This window comes from Amia ocellicauda, chromosome 1 (genome assembly GCF_036373705.1).
Source record: "Amia ocellicauda isolate fAmiCal2 chromosome 1, fAmiCal2.hap1, whole genome shotgun sequence".
NCBI classification, from domain to species: domain Eukaryota; kingdom Metazoa; phylum Chordata; class Actinopteri; order Amiiformes; family Amiidae; genus Amia; species Amia ocellicauda.
The window spans coordinates 4,953,256-4,976,924 of record NC_089850.1 but is presented as its reverse complement, the minus strand read 5'-3'; the positions used below and the strand labels follow the sequence as shown (position 1 = coordinate 4,976,924).

At 37.5% G+C, this 23,669-nt stretch overlaps 1 protein-coding gene across 1 annotated transcript; it reads left to right on the top strand.

The window, feature by feature from the left end:
* Window positions 1-839: 839 nt before the first annotated feature.
* scara3 (scavenger receptor class A, member 3) lies at window positions 840-21,413 on the top strand. Its single transcript, XM_066706451.1, has 7 exons — window positions 840-1,310; window positions 11,034-11,069; window positions 11,520-11,564; window positions 13,634-13,753; window positions 14,868-14,948; window positions 15,426-16,466; window positions 16,771-21,413. Exons 1-7 carry the CDS (start codon window positions 1,304-1,306, stop codon window positions 17,205-17,207), a joined length of 1,767 nt encoding a protein of 588 aa, XP_066562548.1. The 5' UTR covers window positions 840-1,303; the 3' UTR covers window positions 17,208-21,413.
* The last annotated feature ends 2,256 nt before the right edge of the window (window positions 21,414-23,669 follow it).

The window sequence follows — 23,669 nt, the reverse complement described above, 5'->3', positions numbered from 1 at the left end:
ACCCTTGTACTATAACAGAATGTTTTTGGTTTGTAATTATTTCTACGAGGAATACCCTTGAATGACCTTTTAAGCTACTGATTTTAAAACACTGAAATTTTAATTGACTTTCCTTTCCATGACTCTCCAAAATATGTAGTGTTTGTTGTGTCTGCCAAATAGCAGCCTGAGAATAAATAACAATGGTGGCTAGAGAGGCATATGTGATTAAGATGACGCATGTAGATTTCTCAGTATTGTGGTTGCATTGCTTAAGCATACATCTTATTCTTTAGACCACCATAGGACACATCCCATTCGATTCTGCATGAGAAGAGTGTAATTAAAGTTTGAATTATGGTGGTTAGTGTAACACCAGGATCTCATTTAGGCGTCTTGATCCCAGTGACTCAAAGACTGGTCCTTTATTCTGGGGAGAGCTCTCTGCTCCAGAATGTGACCTAACAAACATCAGAGATGATTTCAAATGTGGGCCAAGCAAGAAACAAACCAAAACAAAGAAAGAAAGAAAAACTATGAACCTATGAAAACACATTTCTAATAACAATAACAGTCCAGAGTGACAATAATAAGGGAGTTAAAGCAGGATGGAAATTAAGAATGCAGACCCACAGAAGTACAGCTTTGTGAGATCTTTTTTTAAACTGTAGTACTAGCCTATAGAAGGTGGGAGCACCCCCAAACACCCCCCACCACACACTCCTTCCAGACATTTGTTAGCAATTAGTCTTCTCTAAACTGCTGACTTTCTGAAGCACATACTCTCTCTGTCATGTCTCTGTTAGCTGCTGATGGTTACTGTCCAAGGTATTATTTTCTTCCTGTGATGTTTGAAGGAGGGAGCATGTTGGAGTGAAACAGCCCTGCGAAGCACAATCTTAGCATGCTGCCTGGTTACAGCTTTCTCCCTTTCTATAGAGGAAGTTTATATAGGCTGCCGATCAAGCAGAGAGTTAGTTAGTGGTAGAAGTGCACTTGGGCTCCAGAGGGGATGGCTGTCTTTCAGATGTTTGGAGAGAGACGCATATACAGCACAGAGAGAAATTAGCTGCTAATGTTTTCCTTTTGCTCACCTTCCAGAAATCTGGATATCTGAAAACTCCTTCAAGCTGCGACTCTAATTACAGATGTGTGTGTGACCTTTATGACTTGGACCTGATGAGCTAGCTGATAAACGACTCCCTTTTCACTTCTTCTGCAGCATTCCTTACTGCAGAAGAGGAGACTTCTGAAAGTGAGTGGAATTCGATACAGCCCAGCCTTTTTTTCCACATTGTGACTGAAGTCGGTCCACTCAAGAGCTATGAAAGGTAAGTGACTTGTGTTTCTGTTTATATTGTCAGCTGTATCTGTTTTTCTGAGCCTCTGACACTCTTTGGCCACTATGGAATAATGTACCTCATTTCAGAAGTTATACACACACAGGCAGACAGCTGCATTTAAAAACGGAGACTGAGAGTCCAGGAAAAACTTCACATGCGTTGTTTTTGGATTTGATACCTCCTTTTCTGCTTTACCTGAAAAGCCCTGTATTTTTACCAGACAGACATTTGCTTTGGTTTCATTTAAGGGTCATGTACGACCTGTACTGAAAGGAAAAAGTTTTCAATTCACTAACATTGCATGAAAATTAAAGTTTTATTTTTGAAGAGGTCAAAAATGTACCCATTCTTCTGGGAATAATGAAAGAGAAACTAAAGCAGGACTCCAAACACAAGTACGAGAAGAAGTTATGAGGTTTAAATACCTTTAAAATTAACATTTACAGGTAGGCAGATGTTTTTGTGTTTTTTATTATTTTTATTTTCACATGCTTTTTGAATTTGTCATTGCATGAACTATTTTAGTCATTAACAAATTCCTGTTACATCCATGGAATGAAGCAAAGACTTTAATTTTGAAAAATATCAAACACTGACCTCCATATTCTGCCAGTCAGCAGGTGTCAGGGGTGTTACCAGAGTGTAGAAGGAAGATTTTTGCAGAGTTTCTGTCGAGAGTTTTGATTTTGCCAGTTTTTAGTTTTTCTCATAGCAAATTACAAGGGGACAAGCAAATATGATTGAAAAGAAGGGAGACACTTTATGTATGTATGTATGTATGTATGTATGTATGTATGTATCATCTTAAACTCAACAATATATGGTCCACTTTAGGGATAACAAAATCATTTTCATACATTACCCAATAGGTGCAAAGGTGTTACAAAGGATGAATCCACACAGTACAATTGAAAATTAAATTAAACCTGAAGTAACTGATTAACTAATTTTACGTAAACAAAGTACAGGATTTGCTATTCATTTTAACTGTTATAGGAATGTTTTGGTACTCTTTTATCTACACAGTATAATACAGTACTGATTCTCATTTGAGAGCAATAGTAAATTATGTTCCCATTGCATAATGCAGTCTAATACTGTATGTTTTAACAAAGCCACATTGCTGTATATGTTTCTGTAATAGAACAAAAATGTGATACAAAGAAACATGCAAAATATATAATTTTTACTCATAGGCATAGGTTTAGGGGGGACGGGGCATGTCCCCCCCAATGTTGAGAATAGTTTACTTGTACCTCCAATAATGTATGCCCCCCAGCTCCATAGGCATAGGGGATGCGTTCCCCCAATTCTGAAACAAAGCCAGCGCCCCTTTTTTTACTACATTCTCAGTCATAAAGGAGCAGGCAAGACATACATTTTACAACCCAGCTGTGGGTAGGACAGTGTTTATACAGGTCTACACTACAATGCTGATATAACAATCTTGCAAGGAATGCCTCTGCGAATCATATGAGTTTTCTAATGATTGGATTCAAACAGATTTACAGTTCCAACACTTTTGGAAAGATTGGGGGAACATGTCTTGGACTTTAGACAATCTTTTAATAAACACATTCCTTACATTTCTCTGTTTTGAATGGAAGCACACATTCCAGTGTGGCTGTATTTAAAACAGTTGAATGATAGTTGAGCTCCAGCACCCTGCTATAATTTATTATCGCTGGTCAAGTTTCCCTATATTGTAACTTACCCCTTTTATTGATCCTGCCACATATTTGGGGTTTTAGGTTGTGTTGCACAGTGCCAGCATGTATGAATGTTAAATGCTAACCAAGAACTGAATGGAACCGTTTTCTCATTCTTTACAATCTCCACTCATCTCAGCTGACATGATTCACAGTCACTTTAATGACTCTTGGTTCTGATATCTTGGGTTGCTGTGACATTTTTGTACTTTTCCTGCATATTTAAGTGACTATAAACAGTGGTTTTAATGTATATGTATTCTTATGATCTGGTTAAAAAAACCTTTGTGACTCTTGTAAGTTTCTCGACCAGTTATTGACCTTTGCAATAGAAATGAGAAATCAGTTGTCAAGTACTTATCTCACCAAGGACTCTCAAAGATCAAACGCAAACATGAAAAAAATATTTTTTGGCTCTTGGTGGAATTTCATAAGATGTTTTTTCCCAAGCTAATGGCAAGCTTACAAATCTCTTAATGCATCAAGTACAACAGGAGATGTGACAACGAATGTGACAATTTGGTTACCCACACATGTTGTGGTCACTTGTGTGTTCAGAAGATGAGAAAATCCCAGACATTTCTGTGGCATCATTCCACTGTTGCAACCATAGAATTGGACAAATACAGAAACTGTGACTTGTACCCAGACTGAACTTCGATCTACTTTTTTAACGCTGCTAAAGTCATTAGGCAGGTCAGTATGTGGTCAAAGTGTGGTCGCAGAGTAGCATTAATTAGGGTCTGGTCGTGTGTGTAAAAAACACAGGAAATTAAAACATAGGAACGATATGGTAGTACGCTGTTGCTCTTCTTTTTCTTCTTTTTCTCTTCTTTAACAATTGTATTCACACTAAGACATGAAGTGGACATGTATAACTTGAAGCAGCACTGAACACAAATAATCACAGTGTTGACTGAACAGGAATAACTTGGTGCCATATTGACGCAGGTCCATAATGTGATGTTATAGAGTCTTCCTTCAAAGACAACATGTCTAACTTGACTTTTATGACTAGATGAGAGAAGGACATTACTTTATTTACCATCTGATCCATCGCTTTCCACTATTGTAGCCAATTTTAGAGAAGGTTTATAGTTTGCTGAAACAGTTAATCCATTTTCAAAATTTCAAAAAATGTAATTGGGCAATTGGAGCACTCCTGTTCCTGTGTGAGGGGGCAGGACCATTAGAAAGAATTAAAGGAAAGCTCTAGTTAAAATAAAAGATGTGCCAAATATATATTAGCTCAAATGTTCTGTTCTGCACTTTCACCGTGAATGTTCTGTTAACTTTTAATGTGAAGCTTCAAGTGCAGCTGAGCTGAGTAGGTTCCCAGGAACATTGTTTTATTATTTCAGTCAGGTTATATGGCAGATGTTTCCATTTCAGCACAATTTTCTATTGTATTAATGACTCAGTGCAGCTATCTGAACACTTGTTATTTTTCATTATGGATAATAGGTATCATGTATAGTTTTCATTATGTAATTCTATTTTGAGGTCATAAAGTGAAGCGTGATTGTTATGATTCACTTGCATGTCAGTGTTCCTGAAAGAAGCATTCATTATAGTGGGGATCAGTTTGTGCTAAAAGAAATACAGATTTGTTTTATGTGACAACATTTATGATAATTTTCTAGGATGAAAGCTAATTAAGATGCCAGAATATATACTGTGGATAGACACAGAAGGTGCTAACCCTGTCACCTTTTGTAATCACGAAATGTGTGAAAGATCAATTGCACAGCTGCTGGCTTGTTTGGCCTGTTTAAAAGATCAGAATGGCATTTATTTGCAATTTACCTATGGAGGTTCTCATATGGATGTAGTTACACTCATCTGGTTTGTTTTGAGTAGAACCAAAACTTAGTTTGAAATGCTTTGCAAGCTTTAATGCGCTTATATGGAGGTTTTCACAGAACTCAAACCTGTTTTCTTAGGTGGTCAAATACTGTAAAACAGTAGTAAATGAGACAAATTAACTGTTTTGTTGTTTTTATGGGGTGGTATATTATTTCATTTTTTTAATTCTGTAAAAATTAAATATCCTGGTTTTATTCCAGTCAACTGTTCCACCCCAAATTTCCATTTTCAGGCATTTTTTCCTTGCAGTGCATCATATTCAAAACAGACATTTCACCATAGTTACTGGTGCAATAAATCAAATTAATTTTCTCACAATGGTGTGAAAGAATAGAGGCAAAAATAATTCTGGCAAATCTGTTGACAATATTTTCAATGTAGTGTGTCCAGAGCTGTGGAAATAATGAAATGAGGGTATTTAAAAGCTAGGTAGAGAAGCTAAACTAGACTACACATGAAGTGCTTTGTCATGATTCACTACATACAAGAAAATTGTAGAAAGCAATTGTCAGTTAATATTTGTATTTTCCTTTTGCTTAATGTCTTGCTTGGAGCCTCCTATTAGTTCCCCAGGCCTTGACTAGCAGATGTGTCAAAGAAGAGGAAATGACTCGAGGAAGCATATCAGTGAGGCACCAAATCACCTTACCATGAATCAATCATACCATGTTATCCTGCTGGATACTGGAGGCCAAACTCCTTACAGATTTGAACAAATATCCTACAGTTCATTAGTCCCATGGGGAAGATGCTTCAGGATTTCTTATGGAAACTGAAGCAATGCATAATTCATTCTGCATGGATTTCTACATGTTTCCTGTAGGATTGATTTTAGAATTTGCTGAATGGTTGCCGTGTTAATATGCTTTCCATTTCCACATCCAAGAAACTTTATGAACTTTTTCAGATGCTTTTCTTTTTTGTTTGCTCATCTGCACAGTAAATTAGAATAAGAAGGAAAGAAAAGCTGAGTAACAAGGAAAATACAACACAAGTGAGATAATAAAACATACACAATGACTTAAAACTCAATTTTCACAAGGACCAGCTGTGTGATTGTAGTTTTAGATTTCTCCATGTGATACTACAGCTGTTTAACTGTTTCATATTGTGAAAGGTCAGAATGGGTCTCATCGCATTTTTCAGATGTCTTTTCTCATGCACTGTGTTCACAACTGAAAGATACAGTGGTTTGCCCTTTTCTTTACTGTGGCGTTACCAGTTGAGAGACGTGGGCTAAAATAATAAACAAAAGCACCTGTTGTCATTTGTATGGTTTTATTTTGAATTATTCTTCAGGAAAAGGTGAAGGGTCATGCAGTGCCATGTACATAAAAATACTGCATATCAGAGAAGATATCTTTAAAGCAATAGGATATTTGTTCAAACATTTGTTGTGAAAAGCTTGTTAGACAGTTAATAATGGGTAGAAAAGGAAGGCTATGTTACTTAAACAACCACAGCAGCATGTGGAGAAATAAAACACTATTTTGGATGCATTAACTTGGTCATTCAGGCTTCTGTCTGAGTCAAGGAAGGCTTTGGGAAATTAGAACAGGGTGCAGTACACTGAAAAAGGCAGACAAACATCCCTTTGAGAAGTTTTTACATTACAATATAATGCTCAGCTTGGACCATTAGTTTAGAAGACTTGGGTGGATCCTTCTACTACAAGAATATAATGTTTTTTTGGGGAGCAAGGTTGAGTCTGCTTACACACAATCACTGTAGTTAGTCTCAAGTGCAAACAGAGTTTTTCCTTTCCTTTAGATGCTTTTCAGGATATTGAACATTGATATTGAAGTTCAGTGAAATCATTGTCAGGTTAAATAGTGTTTTAAAGAAATGTAATATAAGAAAAACAGATTCAAGCCCTAAAAACAGAAGGATTTCATTTTTTAAAAGTGTTCTTCCAAAAGTAAAATGGCTAACCTATATATGAAAAGTGGACCAACTTTTCTAATTTTTTCATTCAGTAAATGAACACTTATACAAGAGCCAAAGAAAACACTGTTCCTTCTTTGCACATCCACATACCCATATAAGGGGAACTGTGTAGTTAAAACAGAAATGATAAATGCATTAAAAAACTGTTCCTTGTAAATGAATAAAAAAAAATTGAAGAAAAACAGCAGTTGCAAAAATAAGTTACAAGTTTTCGTTTAACACATTAATACATATTTTCTTTCTTAGTATTTATTAGTGTAATCTTTATGTCATTCTTCATTTTTGAACTGTTCATTTATGCTAACAATTCAATTATGACCAAATTGTTAATGTCTGAGATGAGAAATAGATGGTTTTAAAAGGAATTGGAACTTAATAAAGAACATAAGGTAGCCATGCACACAGTTACTAATATTAAGTGTATTTTAATTATATATTTGATAACTGTTCTGTAATTCTAGGAAATAATATAATATTTAGAAGGGTGTATATAAATGACCAATATGCTTTGCATATGTACATAACAATGTTTGTGTGTTTGATTTGTCAGAAGCTTGAGTGGAGTTACTTTTATTAAGGTAGTTATAGCAACTGCGGAGATTAGCTGTATTGGTGGTATTGAACAGAAAAAAGATAAATCTTCAAAGTGTACCTTAAGGCGATGCATATCCCTTTGTGAAAACAAGGTTTAAAACGATGGAAGAAACAAATGTAGAAAAATTACATAACATAAATAAGTGCAGGAATGACAACGTTAAAATAATATGACACAATACTGTGAGCTTCCAGCAGGTGAAGTAATTTCATTTCAGTAGACATGAAGTCATATGTGAAGTGAGAGTGTTAGGGTGTTAGTAAGATAGACAGTGGCCAGATCTTAAAACTGGCAGCAGAGCGAGACAGGATCAAGAGTTTTAAAAGGTTGAAATCTTAACCTCAAATATATTTTTTATTTGTATTTGTTTTTCTAATTTACTTTTTTAATAAAATAAATATTCCCCTTAAGTCTTTTTAGTCATCCTTTTGATGCAAAACTATGCCTTTAAAACATAGCTTTTCATTGCTATGTGATTTCAAATGATGCTGAATTGTCGAGAATTCATAGACGCAAGTTATGTCTGCAATTCCCAAATATATCATGGCCCTTCCTTGCATGTACAGTTGCAGTCAAAAGCATTCACAGCCTTCATTTAACACAATGCCATTCTGTGAATCATTTAGTGTGTATTAAATAGTGTTAATTAAACTGCACCTATTTATCGAAAAATAAATTAACGATTCCACTTGATTGAAAGGAGTGAAAACCTTCAGCTTGATATCACACATATCTCACAGATAATGCATTAATTTACACTCTTGTTTCGGATTCTCGGAATGATAAGAACATAAGAAAGTTTACAAACAAGAGGAGGCCATTTGTGATTCGCCTTTCATGATTTTGAAGACTTGAATCAAGTCCCCACGTAGTCTCCTCTGTTCCAGGGTGAAAAGGTTCAGTTCCTCAGTCTCTCAGTAGGACATTCCCTTCAGACCTGGAATAAGTCTGGTTGCTCTCCTCTGAACTGCCTCTAGAGCAGCGATATCTTTCTTGAAGTGTGGAGCCCAGAATTGAATAAACACAATTAATTTCTTTGGATTGGCTTCAACCTATACCTATTACTGATAGGATAGACGCTTTCAACCATTACGAATGTTAAATAATAATAAGATGTTTAAGGCTACACCAGCATATTATGTGGAGTTAATTACAAATGAAAGGGATATCTATACTTTTTAAATTAATAAGGCATAAAATACAAAATGGCAATTACATAATTTATTCTATTGCATTTTAACAGTTGTCCACAGTCTATTCAGGCTGCGTTGTTCATTATCACACCATAGTAATCACAGGACAGAAATGGAAAAGAACTGGCTCCATTTTTGAGCTTACTTTAGATCTGAAGCAGGCTTGCTCTACTGACCAGCCCTGCAGGTTGAAAACATTAATGCTGTTTATGAGAAAATCATGTTCGCATGTGGCCTACACTTCTATCTGTATCCATGGAGAGGGATGGAGGTTGGGCATCAAATATAGCTCTGGCCACTCCCTTCAAGAAGGGCTAGAGATCGTGTGGAGAGCCGACTGTGGGCTGCTTTGACAGCTTTTTCTGACTCCCTCTCAGGCCAAAGAAACCTGAGATTTGACTTGAACTGAGCAGCAGGCAGTCAGCCACTACACTGCTTTGACTTAAAAATAATAATACCAAAAAATCCATAAAAGTGCATCGTATCCAACCATCACCGAAACACAGATCTTTTGGGGTTACGCATGTAAAAGTTCATATATTCACAGAAAAGCATTTTCCCATTCATCAATTACGATTAATTGCCATATTTCATATATGGTTTATCCAATTATTAGACACAGACAAGCTGAAAAGAATGATTCGATAGGCAAGCTATTTTAATTTCAGGTTCAAACTCTGAGTGGAAAACAGGTTCTTAATTTGTTTTAATTAAATCAACGTTGAAGTCTTGACCAACGGCTGCTTTTTTGGTTTACCAACCTTTCCTTTCCTTAGAAATACAGTTTGAACTTGTATTATTGTGTACAATATCTGAATAACTTCTGACAAAAGTGAGTCAATCTGAGTATTTTCAAATAATCAAGGAAGAGGCAAAAATGTAACACCCAAGAATGAATATAATACAAATAATATATTTTATCAAATAAATTTAAACCACATTCAATGTTCATCAGTCCTTAATAAGAATATGTTTCAGGCAGTTAACTGGTTCACAAGCCAGTCTCTGGGGAGATGTTTCTAAACTGAGCTCAAAAAGAATGCTAACACTCTGCTGTCCTTGGTAGGAGATTCAATTTAGGAGCTGGTGTCAGCGAACACCCAGAAAGACTTTGATTGTGTGTTTGAGCTACAGCGAGCCTCTTCCCAGGTGTTGCCTGCTGTGTTGAGAGTCACCTGCGTGGCCCATTTGTAGAAATGTTAAGTCTGAAACCTACATCCAGCTGCAACTGCATATAGGGAATCCACATAGCCCCGAGCCAGCCTTGCCAAAAATGTTTTTATGTTTTTGGTTTCTTAAGGCTGACTCCAGCGTGTGAGTGATTGTGCATGCAGCTGTAATGCCCCATGGTGAGCACATGACCTCTGGTTTGCAAATGATCAGTTGCTCTGGAGATCCCAAGTGAAGCAATATGGTTATATTGCTCCCAACACAAACTGCTCATTTTAAAGGATTATCAAGTGGCATGGAAAAGAGCAAATGTAGACACACTTACACTAGGTGTTGGTTAGAGATTGAAACTGTGGAACACATTGTGCACTGAAGCATTGCAAGCAGTTTGTGTGCACATGTGTGTCTCATTTAGAGATTGTGTTTATAGTTTTTCTTAATCTTGTACAAATTATGCTGTGACTTATAACACAAATGGACATGAAAAGAGAAATTAGCAAACTTTCCTTCCTTGTCAATACTAAAATATTAAATTGTAGAGAGAACAGGTCCTCTTGCTTAAATGTCAAGTGTTATTTGCATATTATTGTTATTATTATTATTATTATTATTATTATTATTATTATTATTATTATTATTATTATTTAAAAAAACACACACATGTAGAGTAGTGTGTCAGCTGCTTATTGCCATATGCTAAAAAACATGATCTCAATGAACTTAGAAACTAGTTAAACATAAAACGAAAGGGCTTGTAAAAAGTTTTAACTGATGGTAGGCATATCTAAACATTATTCTTGGAGAGAGAGAATGTTTTTGGGAGGGGGCGGGGTAATTAGCTAATTAATTACTAAGAAAGACTACCAGATGGAATAAATGAAGCAAAATAAGCAAAGTTCAGAGACACAACACGACTCCTGAGCTGTTTTATTAAACAACGCAGATCTGCACAAGAGTTAACAGCAAAATAAGAGTATGTTGAACTCAAAACTTGAGTGGAAAATAGCCCTTCCCTTTATGATCCAATTCAACTGTAATAACCTAAGGCTAGGTATGAAAAGCCAAAAAAATAAAAATAAAAATAAACTTTTGATTGGGTCTTTCTTGTGCTGGATGATGTTTTGGAAGATGGAATTATCTTATTTAAAAACAGATAATAAATTGACTATTGATGTTTGTTCTAGCTGTTTTTTTATTTTGTTTATTTGATTTGTTTGTTTCTTTCCACCAGAAAGCCATCGTGGTTATGAAAATCAGCTGTTTAAAGGTAAGCAGAGATTTACCGTTTTAAAGCTACTCATTCCATAACCAACAGATTACATAGAGAGTCACGAAGGGCAGCCAAAGTCAGAGTTTCCATAGTAAAATTCTTTCAAAAATGTTTCGAATTTGTTATTGCTGTGTCTGTCTAAATTTGTTATGCAACCTTTTCAAAAAGATTCAGCGCATTTAGAACGCAGCATATATTAAAATGTTACCATATCAAATATGTTAATACATTACACTGAAATGTTGCTTTTTACTGCCTGACATCAGAGCTTGACTGGGGCACAGATTATTGCTAACAACAGATATCTGTTGATAAATATTTGCAAAAAATGAGGCATCGTGGGTAACATTGACTGGGTGGAAGTGCCTGAACATTATCTCCTCAGCTGGTCATCAGTGGACTAACTGCTTACAATGGACTAATCTATTCCATCTGTGTTTCCTGCAGAGGAGGATCTGACAGGAGAGGAGGAAGAAATGCATTCATATAGAGGTCAGCATCTCTTTTTAACAAATATCAGGGACTCTTGAGTCGATTCCTGTGAAATCAACACATATACAATACTTACACACTCATTTTGTATATGTCATGGGAGCCATATACATTTCTGCCAAAATTAGCTCAAATATTTGTTTTACACGGTATATGAGTATTTAAGAGTACTGCTCCTTTTGTTCCCAAAGGCAGTGGTTCTCAACCCTGGTCCTGGAGGACCTCCTACCCTGCTGTTTTTTGTTCCAACCAATCTCTCAATTACTTAATTGAACCCTTAATTGAAGTAATCATTGTGTGACTTAATAGATAATAAGTTCTTTTTTAGATCTCAGCCCAGCCTCGCAGAGGCCCCCCTCTTTCTGAGCACAGCAGTGCTTCACTATATGTACCCAGCAGTCCGTGGTCTCTTCTTTACACACTGCCTGTAAAAGGTTCTCAGTCACGCCAGTCTGGGTGTTGTTTAATGGGTGTGTGTCTGTGTCCAATAGGGTAGAGGAAATGTACTCAATCCCCTTGAGCTATGATTTCAAATTCAGTCTATACAGATTCAAGGCCTCAGGGGTAGTGACCTCTCCATCCATATTGACTCCCTCCTCTCTCCCTCCCAGGCAGCATTTTAACTGCAGATAGCCTGCTTGTTATTCTCCAGCCACTTCAGAGACTCTCAAATGGCCAAAGGAAGGCCGTTTCAGTCTCTGCCAGCAACACTGCCCATGATACACCGGCAGTGACCTGCGCAGAAAACGCAGATATGCGCCGATCAGCAGAAAACGGCATGTTCCCATAACTGCCATGTGCACAGTTATCTTGGGAGAATAATGCTATTGGTTTTGGCAAAAACTAGGGTAAGAGGCAGACTGTAATTACATTTAAGTTGGCAAAGGAGATGAGCGAGATGTGAAGAAGGGTATGATAACATAAGAGTAAGGACCAGCAAAGAGCTTGCATGGGAGGGACTGAGGAAAGTCAATGGAGGCATTATTGGAGAATTGAGATAAAGCCAGGAAAACGGCCGCTTCCGGACTCCAGAATGCCTGTATAAGCAGCACGAAGACATGCTGATCTGGCAGCTCATAAGAATGAGAAAAGGCGCACTTAACTCTTCATACTCACACTACGTCTACTGAACACTCACATAACAGTACCCATGATGCTTCAAATCATAATATTTTCTAATTGTCGTGTGCATTAAAAATAATTATAGTCATGGTTACGGATAACTGGTATATCATTTTCTAACTTTTTTAACAGAAGTTTTCATTGTGTTTTTTTATCTATGTACCTTTGTACAAAAATAAGCCCTGTCAGCCCTCTATAGGATTATGGAATCATGGAATTATGGAATCCTTTGACTTTTGAAATTGGAATTTGTAAATTTAGACAACCCCAAAAAACAAATACAGTAAAAGATTAATAGAAAGTATACAAAAGTAAACAGAGAAGATGCTCGAAGGCATTATAACTGTCTAGGTTGCTCTTTAAAGTAACTATAACTTCAGTTCTGCAAGACAGACATTGTTCAAGTCTGGATGCTTCGTCTATTTGTTGGACTTTCACAATTCAAGTTATATTGGTTATTATTATTATTATTATTATTATTATTATTATTATTGTTATTATTATTGTGTGTTTATTTGTTGGTTGCTTGGTTTGTTTTTGCTTCCCCACATTAATTCTGGCTTTCTTTGCTTGATCATCCATCATTCTTTATATAAACTAATTCAAACTTTAGTTTAAATCTATGGGCTGGATTCAGTCAAAACTTTGTCCCACCCACTAATAGCAAACTACAAGCCTGTGCTTCATAGTGGTTATAGTTTTGAGTAGAAACAAGAAGCAAAATACAAATAATACAAATTATTATTATTATTACTATTGCAAGTCCATGACAAAGATGCCTACAATTTTGGGCTAAACCAAATCAAAACGCATCTGTGAAATCAAAACTGTAAATGTTCAATCTGAGAATCTTTAGAATTTCAAAAGTGTTTGTTTGGTTGCTCATTCTTTTTGTACATTTGATATTTTGTATTCTACATAATAGGAAATGTGTACTGTATTCACAGGAAGAACCAGAGGTGGCTGCGTAAAATGCCAACAGACACGATCTCTCCTACTGGCAGTGAAAGTTTTGTATGGCTTCTTTGCTTTTCTCATAATAGCAGTTGCAGTTCTGGCATCATTAGGTAAGTTCAGTCAAGTCGCACTATTTAAATTCTTTATGCAGGTTTTGTTTTTGCTGCTAGAGCCAAATGTCACATGAGGCATTGATAATTTCCAAACAGTGCAAACAATACAGAGACAAACAATAATCATAGCTCAATTAAAAATACTACTCAGCATGTCAGGTGTGTATTTTTATTTATGATAGCATCTGCCCCTTTCACTGGAGATTTGGAAGTGGCAGTATCAGGGGCTTAAGTGTTCCTGGTAGATGGAGAATGTTGTTGCAGTTCTGGCTCTTTCTGGCACATCTTCATTACCCAAGCAACACTGCTTCAAACCCAGTAGGGACTTCAGTGCATTTTTTGAAACAATGTGTTTAATTCTAGCAATAATTGTATGATGATATATTCAGTGTATGAGAGATATGAATAATAGCTCAATTATGAACTTGTAAGTGTTTGGTTTGTTGAATTGTAATGTCACACATCTGTTTCACATTCTCCAAGATTCCACAAGAATTTCTTGTTATATAAGAAAAATTATAAAGCTGAATATTAGAGTAAAAAACAACAACCTTTTAATCAAGGGGCCTGCATATATTGGTAACATGAACTGTATTTTGTAAGGTCATTGAGGTTAAATTGTCTACCAAGGACGTTTCGTGATACTTCAATGCCAGAGGTGAAAGTTTCACAGGATGTTCATTTGGTTTTTAATACTTTTGTTACATTTAACTAGCACGGAAACACAACATAGATCAGTTACTGTAGATCAGTTACAGCAGGTCCTGGACCAACACGTTTTTGGTTGATAGTTCTATTTTAGAAAAATAAATAAATCACTGTAAAGATATTTGTGTGTCTAATCCTTATGGTTAATGTGATTTCTAATAAGATTTTTGAAGAGATGTCATTTCAGTTTCTTCTCGCCCAGACTGCAAGAGACAACATCTCTTATACGATACGAGACGCACTTCACACTACGTATTAACTTATGAGTCAGAATTCACAAGCTCACAGATCATGTTTTATTAATACATTCATAACTGAACACAGACATTCATTGATATGCCAGAAGTGTACACTATTGTACATAGAACTTAAATACTTACATGCTTTTCTTTCACATTGTCAGTATTCAGGAAAGTGGACTCTATATCCGAAGAAGGATCATTTTATGACAAAAAGATAATGAAAGTCCAGGAAAATATACATGGTAAGAATATAAATATATTTTTATTTTATTTTATAAATCATTCACTATAAGTGTCATATGCATGTTAAAGAATGAAAGGGTAATACAGACTGACCCATAGAAAATAATTAGACAGTCATTGTTAAAGTAGGTGAACCAGTTAATGTAAGTCTATGGTTGGCTGAATATTAAGGAGGAAGTAACACTGTGTGATGTTCTATGATGAGGATGAATAGGATCACATAAAGCATAACCTGCAGTTTGAGTCTGGAATATTTTTGTTTTTATTCGTTGTATTTGGTGCAGTTGCAGATGTTGCCAGTGAACTGCAGATGAGGCCAGAATGTCTCTATTTGTTTACTTTTAGCAGGACTACCCTTCAGAGTATTGCATGTACTTTTTCCAGGGAAACAATTTAAACTTTAAAACTTGTTTTTGCTTTTTAACCCTATGCTTCAGACATATATATCTTACTCTTTTGAATTTCTTCTGTTTTAGATCTCACGTCAAGCAATTGTTCAGATATTCACGATGTCGGACACTTTGGCCAAGAGGTCAGCACACTAAAAAAAGAGTTTGAGGACATTCAGAAAATGATATTGGGTCAAGAGCAGATATTAGATCAAGCCTCCAGAACACAGCAGAGTCTTAGCTCCTCCAACACGCGAATCATTCATGACATACAGAATTATTCTATTGCTATTAAGCTGATCAACCAGTCCTTGGAGAGATATCTGGATCAAGTGAATGGCTGGAAGGTCGTCATAACCGAAACTGATGAAGCCATGAAATCTCTTGTCCAAGATCAGTCTGACTTGAGAGCCACCGTTCACCAAGTCAACACAACTGTCGCCCTCAGTGCTCTGTGGATAGATACCATTCAAAGGAAGGCCAATGAGGAAAGTCTGGTCTTGCAAAAAATTACAACAGACTGGCAGGATTATAGCAAAGTACTGGGAGCTATAAAGTCTAACGCTTCTACCACCAGCCAAATGGTGAGAAGCATTCAAAACGGCATCTCAGCCACCCACCAAAGAATCAGCGTGAGCTCAGAAACAGTGCATGACCTGACCTTGCAAGTCATGAACTTGCAAATGCAGCTCGACAACGTCACATCATTCATGGACGAGCACGAGGAGAACATGCAAGACCTCCATTACCACTCGGGGTATTACAAAAACAGAACGAGTGAAAGGTTCGAAACCCTGGAGGCGAGAATGGGTTCCTTGGAAACGGAAATCGACACAATCTCTGCAAGCATCAATGCCACGGTCAATCATGTACAGAGCATGTACAAATATATCAATATTGAAAGCACATCCTGCCACTCCAAACTGGGCAGTCACACAGAGGAGCTATACAACCTCAACAGCTCTGTCCTGGTGCTTCTCAACTCGGTGGACACCCTGAGGCAGCAGTACATGTATTTAAGTGTCAGACTGGATATGGATGTGAGGAATCTCTCAATGGTCATGGAAGAAATGAAACTGGTCGACACCAAGCACAGTCAGATCATGAAGAACTTCACAGTTTTGAAAGGTATAAATTCCAAGCATTTGGATGCATTTTACAGAGAAAAAGCATAAGGGCATAATTTTCCACTGTGAGCAAACTATCGGCAATCTACTCATCATCTAATTAACTTACTACACAGTGGGCTCTTTGCCCATAGTGGAATGTACAGACCTTATTTTGTACAATGCCAACACAATGCCATCACTCCATCAGTAAAATGTACATTTTAAAGCTATGTCTTTATCTGACACTTTTGTCTTGTTAATTACAATGTTTTCCAGACCATGTTCCCTACAGATAATTGGGTTCATATTTAATTGTCTTCCAGGGATGCCAGGGCCACCAGGTGTGAGGGGGAGCAAAGGAGAAATGGGACCTGTAGGGCCTGTTGGACTCACAGGAAACAAGGGGGATAAAGGGCCTACAGGGAACCGCGGGCCCCTGGGTGAAAAGGGCTTCATTGGGCCAAAGGGAGCACCAGGGGAACCTGGCCCCCCAGGACCTAAGGGCAGCCAAGGCCTTAAAGGAGCCAAAGGATCTTTAGGAATACCAGGTGCTAAAGGAGAGGCAGGACTGAAGGGGGACATGGGTCCCATTGGGCAAGATGGGCTACCTGGTCCCAAAGGGCCATCAGGAATACAGGGACAAGCGGGTCTCCCTGGAATACATGGGCTGCCAGGTGCCAGAGGAAAGCCTGGCAATCCTGGCCCTGCTGGGCCTCCCGGACCTCCTGGACCACCGGGATCCCCAGCTCCAGGGCGCTGAACCCTAAAATGGACCACATTACCCACTGTCATGGGAGAAGATTTCCTCCATACCTGACAGGACACCTTGAGAAACTGACAACAGAGAAGAATGTTTTTCTGGTGGGCTGTTAGGCGTATCTGCTTGTATGCATGTCCATACGTCTCCTTGCAGGTCCCTTCTTGGCAATTCCATAAGGTTAAGTTCATTAACAGGCTTACACAAATATACTCAAGTACACAAGTCTGTTACTGTATTTCCTGTTGTAGGGTAAATTTCTGACATATAAGGACTTCAAATTAATAAAAAAGGAAAGGATTATTGAATGCATATAAAACACCATGTTTAAAAGGTAGTGTTTCACAGGGAAAGTTGAGTATCAACAGAGATAAACAAATTTAATGAATTGAATTATTTGAATGTTTAACAGCTTGTTTTAATTTGACATTTTAGCATTTCAGATTAAATATCTAGTGTAAATTGTCTAAATTGATAGTATAAGCCTTGAATTGTTCAGAGCAGGTCCTCTGAAATGAACCCACTGAGGGACAATTCTATGATTTCCATTTGTGTTTTTAGAAATACACAACACTATGATTAAAATGTATAGTTTTGAAAATACTTTATATTTGCATACTGTATGACGCACAATGTGGATTTATTTTGACTACATATCTTCAGCAATACTATATGGCAAGTATGCAAGTCCAACAAGGAGAATATTATTTTAAAATATAGACATATATGTTTCTAAAGAGCCTGGTTTAGCAGATAACGAATTAGAAGTTCTTCATTTTAGTTGCTAATGAAAGGTGTCAGATGATGTCTTGATGATGGCTCTTTAAATAAGCAAGCTCTCCTAAAGCAGTACTTATAAGTACTGTTAAGCTTTTTGCACCTTAATCAAGATTGCATATATCTTGTGAATACATACACACCTACATTTTTCCAGTTTTAATATAAATGTATACAGTTTAATGTCTCAATGTATTCTTTCTACAATGGAAATCAAATATTGTTTGGAAAGTTCTTCCCAACAGTGTTGCAGAAGTTCCCACAAATGTGTTGCACTTGTAGGTTGCTTTCTGTTTCACCCTTCTGTCCATCTCATCCTATGTTTTGGGTCATTATCTTGCTGTAGGATGAACCCCTGACCAACTAGGCATACACCAGAGGGTACTGCATGGCGCTGCAAAATGCTGTGGTAGCTGTTTTGGTTCAGGGTGCCACTCACTCTGTGCAAGTCGCTGACTCTGGATTCAGCAAAAGAGCCCCAGACCATCACGCTTCCTCCACCATGCTTGACAGTTGGTGTCACACATTGAGTAACCATGCTTTCACCTACTCGACGGCGTACACTATCCCTATGTGATGAACCAAATATTTTGATTCATCGGTCCATAAGACCTTCTTCCAGTCTTCAGTATTCCACTGGCGGTGCTTCATGGCCCAGGCAACCTCTTTTTCTTATTTTGCCATCATAGCAATGGCTTTCTTACTGCCACTCGACCTGTCAAACCTGCAGCTCGAAGTCTTCTCTTAACAGTTGAAACTGAGACTTGCTTACTTCAACCAGTGTTCAGCTGTGCTTGAAGCTGTTGTCCTGTGAGCCGCCGATCACGCAAGCTGTTGCCTCTCAGAAACTTGTATTCTGATTCTGTTGTGGCTGTGGGTCTGCCAGACCTCTTAGTGTCAGAGTTTCCTCCAGTTTCCAAGTGCCTTTTGATGGTGTAGGAAACTTTACTTAAAAACTGTGCTTAAATTTCAATAAAAACTGGAAAAATGGGGGTGTTCTAAAACTTTATATATGATATATGACCAGTAGTCTATATGTATTCAATTAAATTCAAAAGAGTTTAATTGGCATGCCAAGGTTAAACAATTACAGCAGATAACTAAGATAACAGATTTAGGTACATATTGTAAGATAAACACATAAATAACTTCAATAATATTTTTTAAAATACATAAAACACATTTAAAGGAGGGATAAGAAGAGGAAGAGATATAATGTGTATAATTTGGAGATTTGGTTGTGTTTTTGTAGCAATGTGTTATATATTCTGCTGCAATTTCAGCTGTCTCTTTGTGTTTGCCTAGAATTATTTTAATTTGTTTGGTTTGTCTAACTGGGGAGAATTAGTAACCCTGCTGGTTAGTTTGGAGTAGAAGGTGTCTCTGGCATGTTTGTGTTTGACACAGTTCAGAGCAAAGTGTGTCTCTGTCTCTGTCTCTGTCGCCGCGAATCCACACTGGTCACACAAGCGCATGTCTCTGGGTCTCCAGGTTTGTCTGTGTCGTCCGGTCTCCACCCCAGGCAGTGCTCACTTAGTCTGTATTTTGTCAGGGTTTATCTATATAAATGAATATGTTTTTTAGCTATTTTATACGATACAGTAATACATATTTTCACAGTATTAATAAAACATGACAAATCAAGATAAATGCAATGTTTTGTTCACCCTGTATCAATGCAACTGGTTTGCATACATTTGCAATAAATGTGTTTCATAATAATAGTATGCATTCTGTATCTGCAACATTGATGTACTGATGGTCAATTTGTAAATTATAATTCATTTGATCAATATGCATATATATATTCATACTTTTACATTGTTTCCCATGGTTTCATCGTGCATGCACTTTGCCTTTCCATGTTTTTACACATGTATCATAGTTTACCATGATTCATGTTTGCTTTCCTACACTGTACTGTGGTTTTGCAATGGCATAAAAATGAAACATTTACAGGGGAAATCAAGAATTCATGTTCTATAATAATGTTTCAATCTTAACCCCTTTTTTCCTTCAATGAGCTAGTCTTATTTCTGGCTGCAGTATAAGAGCATTAGAAGATACATAATACACAAATAAATGGAGGCAATTCAACCCATCTTGATCAATTGGTTTTAATAGCAAGAAACATAGCAATAGCAATAACTTTTAGAATTGATGATTATTAAATGCCAAATTCAGTGAACTGTTAAGTTTTTTTTTGTGTGCTTTTATATAGTGTATTAATGAGCTTCGATAAACAGGATTTTAAAGACAAAATAACATTTCGCACCCCACTAACATCTGTAACATCTCTGTAAATGATAACTATATCTGGGAAAGGGCATTATATATGCTTCAGAAACCACTCTGACAGAGAACCTATAATCTGTGAAGTGCTCGCCCTCCGTTTGACAGGTCTTGTGTCAGTTGTTCTCATAAGATGGAAGTGTATTTTGTTGATAATGTGAAACTAAAATACAAACAGATGTGTTAGTTCATATTGCTGGTTACCCAGCAGGCAAAATACATTAGAAACAATGTTGAATTTACATAGAAATTGGATTGGATTTGCAAATGGAATAGACGTTGAATTATCAATGTTAATTCAACATTAATTTAATCAGCAAAATGCAACCAAACAGATTGCTGGTTGAAATTACTTTATTTAAAGGAGTATCATGTACTACTAATAAGTTGTCTAAAACTACAATCTCACATTGTATTTTATTTAAATGAAAGAATACTTTTTGTATTCCTATAGAGAGATATATTTGAATATACTGTCATTTTTTACAGTATATTGCAGTTAAATATTTAAGTAAAGATTTTCAATTGCCTATACAAAAAGAACCTAAATAAAGTCTTACGTGAAAAAGCTTTCATCCACACAGCAATGGAGGTTCTTGTCGGATTGTCTCGAAGGCAGTGGCAGCTGGTGGGGGAATTTTCTGAGGAGGCTGAGGTGTAAATTGAAATTGATCATTAGCTATGACAAAACATTATTACACTATCACCTTTTTTGTGATAATTAGGCTCCTATATGCAGATAATATATAAAGATTTGATAACTGACAACAGATGAGCGAAGCTAAGTTCAGGCATGGCACTCGGGCAGCATGTCATCTCGCTCATCACTGTGTACCTGCTCAGCCTGGAGGTTCATGTCCGATAAGGCAGCAGTATAAAAGTCACATGGATACGCGTCCACTCACCCCCGGCTGTTGAATTATTCTGTGCTGCTGCCACCCTCCACCATCCCCATCTCTCCGTGTTGTCTGTATGTTGCTATCCATCAGTGGGATTTTTACTCTATTTGCTCCCTGCCTCATTTTCTATGTATGTGCTAGCTAATGCTAGAAGCAAGGAGTGCTTCCTTTGTGTACATCCACTCCGCCAAAGTCAAACCTACTTCCATGTCTATGGTATCAATAAATGGTCAAATCATCACATGAGTGTTTTGACTGAACTTAAATCTTTCCCATCACCAACACTTGTGAAAGTAGGAAATTAGTAGAACAAATCACAGTGTTGTCTACAGACTATTATCAATCCAATAAAATAATTTATGAATGAATGGAGGGCCCCATTCGGTCTAACACTTCTACTCACCTATTTGTAGATGAACTCCATCCTCCGCTCCTTCATTGTCGCAAATTTATAAATGAAAGTTCTACGAAAACTGCTCCATCCTCCCTGTTGTATAATATTAAGTTCTGGAGTCGGTCACCCAGCATTTTTTTATTTCTAATTGCTGATCAAATGGTAGTTTTCCAAAATTATTTTGTAACAAATAATCCACACTAGCGATTACAGCCATGTTGGCTAAAGTGAGGTTTTGCCACTTTCTCTCCCAACCATTGGCAGACATGTTTCAATGTGATAATGAAAGCTAATTGGTTCAGGAATGGGAGATCAATGCTTATTGGTTATTTATGCCGAAGGAGGCACAATTCAATTTGCCTCCCTTCTGCCTTTTCTGAAAGCGTTTTTGACAGAAACAAATGACGTTGCAATATTTGAACATCCATTCTGATTGGTCAATTTAGTAACGAGAGGAGCCATTATGCTTTCAGCCTCCTCTGGCCTGCATGCAATACAATCAATGAATGTGGGTGTATGATATCGCCTGCATATCTTGGAAAATGAAAAAGAAAAAAAATCTCTATATATATTATGCTCATCATCATCAAGGTATGAAGAATTTTGTAAGAAAGTGATTAAAATAAAAGAACATTTTATTGCTTTACCTATGATCATTTCTGAGTAATTTTTAAGGAGGCTCAGCCTCCATTGCCTCCTCTGACCAGCCGCCACTGCTTGAAGGTGAACTGGTCCTTTCCCGCATCTATAAATCTATTGCTTTACCTCCGAATCCCTCGTAGCTGTTTTGATTGGTGAATCCAAATAGCAAGAAACGCTACTATATACACCAATCAGCCATAACATTATGACCACTGACAGGTGAAGTGAATAACACTGATAATCTAGTTATCATGGCACCTGTCAGTGGGTGGGATATATTGAACAAGTGAACATTTTGTCTTCAAAGTTGATGTGTTAGAAGCAGGTAAAATGGGCAAGTGTAAGGATCTGAGCGACTTTGACAAGGGCAAAATTGTCAGAGCATCTCCAAAACTGCAGCTCTAGTGGGGTGTTCCCGGTCTGCAGTGGTCAGTACCTATCAAAAGTGGTCCAAGGAAGGAAAAGTGGTGAACCAGCGACAGGGTCATGGGCGGCCAAGGCTCATTGATGCACGTGGGGAGCGAAGGCTGGCCCGTGAGGTCCGATCCAACAGACGAGCTACTGTAGCTCAAATTGCTGAAAAAGTTAATGCTGGTTCTGATAGAAAGGTGTCAGAACACACAGTGCATCGCAGTTTGTTGCGTATGGGGCTGCGTAGCCGCAGACCAGTCAGGGTGCCCATGCTGACCCCTGTCCACTGCCGAAAGTGCATACAATGGGCATGTGAGCATCAGAACTGGACCACGGAGCAATGTAAGAAGGTGGCCTGGTCTGATGAATCATGAGTTGGCTTGGCCTCCAAATTCCCCAGATCTCAATCCAATCGAGCATCTGTGGGATGTGCTGGACAAACAAGTTCGATCCATGGAGGCCCCACCTCGCAACTTACAGGACTTAAAGGATCTGCTGCTAACGTCTTGGTGCCAGATACCACAGCACACCTTCAGAGGTCTAGTGGAGTCCATGCCTCGATGGTTCTGTTTTGGCGGCCAAAGTGGGACCTACACAATATTAGGCAGGTGGTCATAATGTTATGTCTGATCGGTGTATATATATATATATAGATGGGTGACAAATTAAAGGAAAAATCTGAATAAATGAATCATGTGAATCATATGCTATGGACTTTGCAGCACCAGATCTCAACCCAGTTGAACACCTATGGGAGTTGTGTTAGACAGCGCTCTCCACCACCAAATCATCAAAACACCAAATGAGGGAATATCTTTCAGAAGAATTGTGTTCCATCCCTCCAGTAGAGTTCAGAGACTCGCAGAATCTGTGCCAAGAGCATTGAAGCTGTTCTGGAGGCTCGTGGTGCCAAACACCTTACTGAGACACTTTATGTTGTTTTTTCCTTTCATTTGTCACCCATCTGTGTATATATACACATACACACACACACACACACACACACACACACACACACACACACATACACTCTTATAAATTACTTGATCT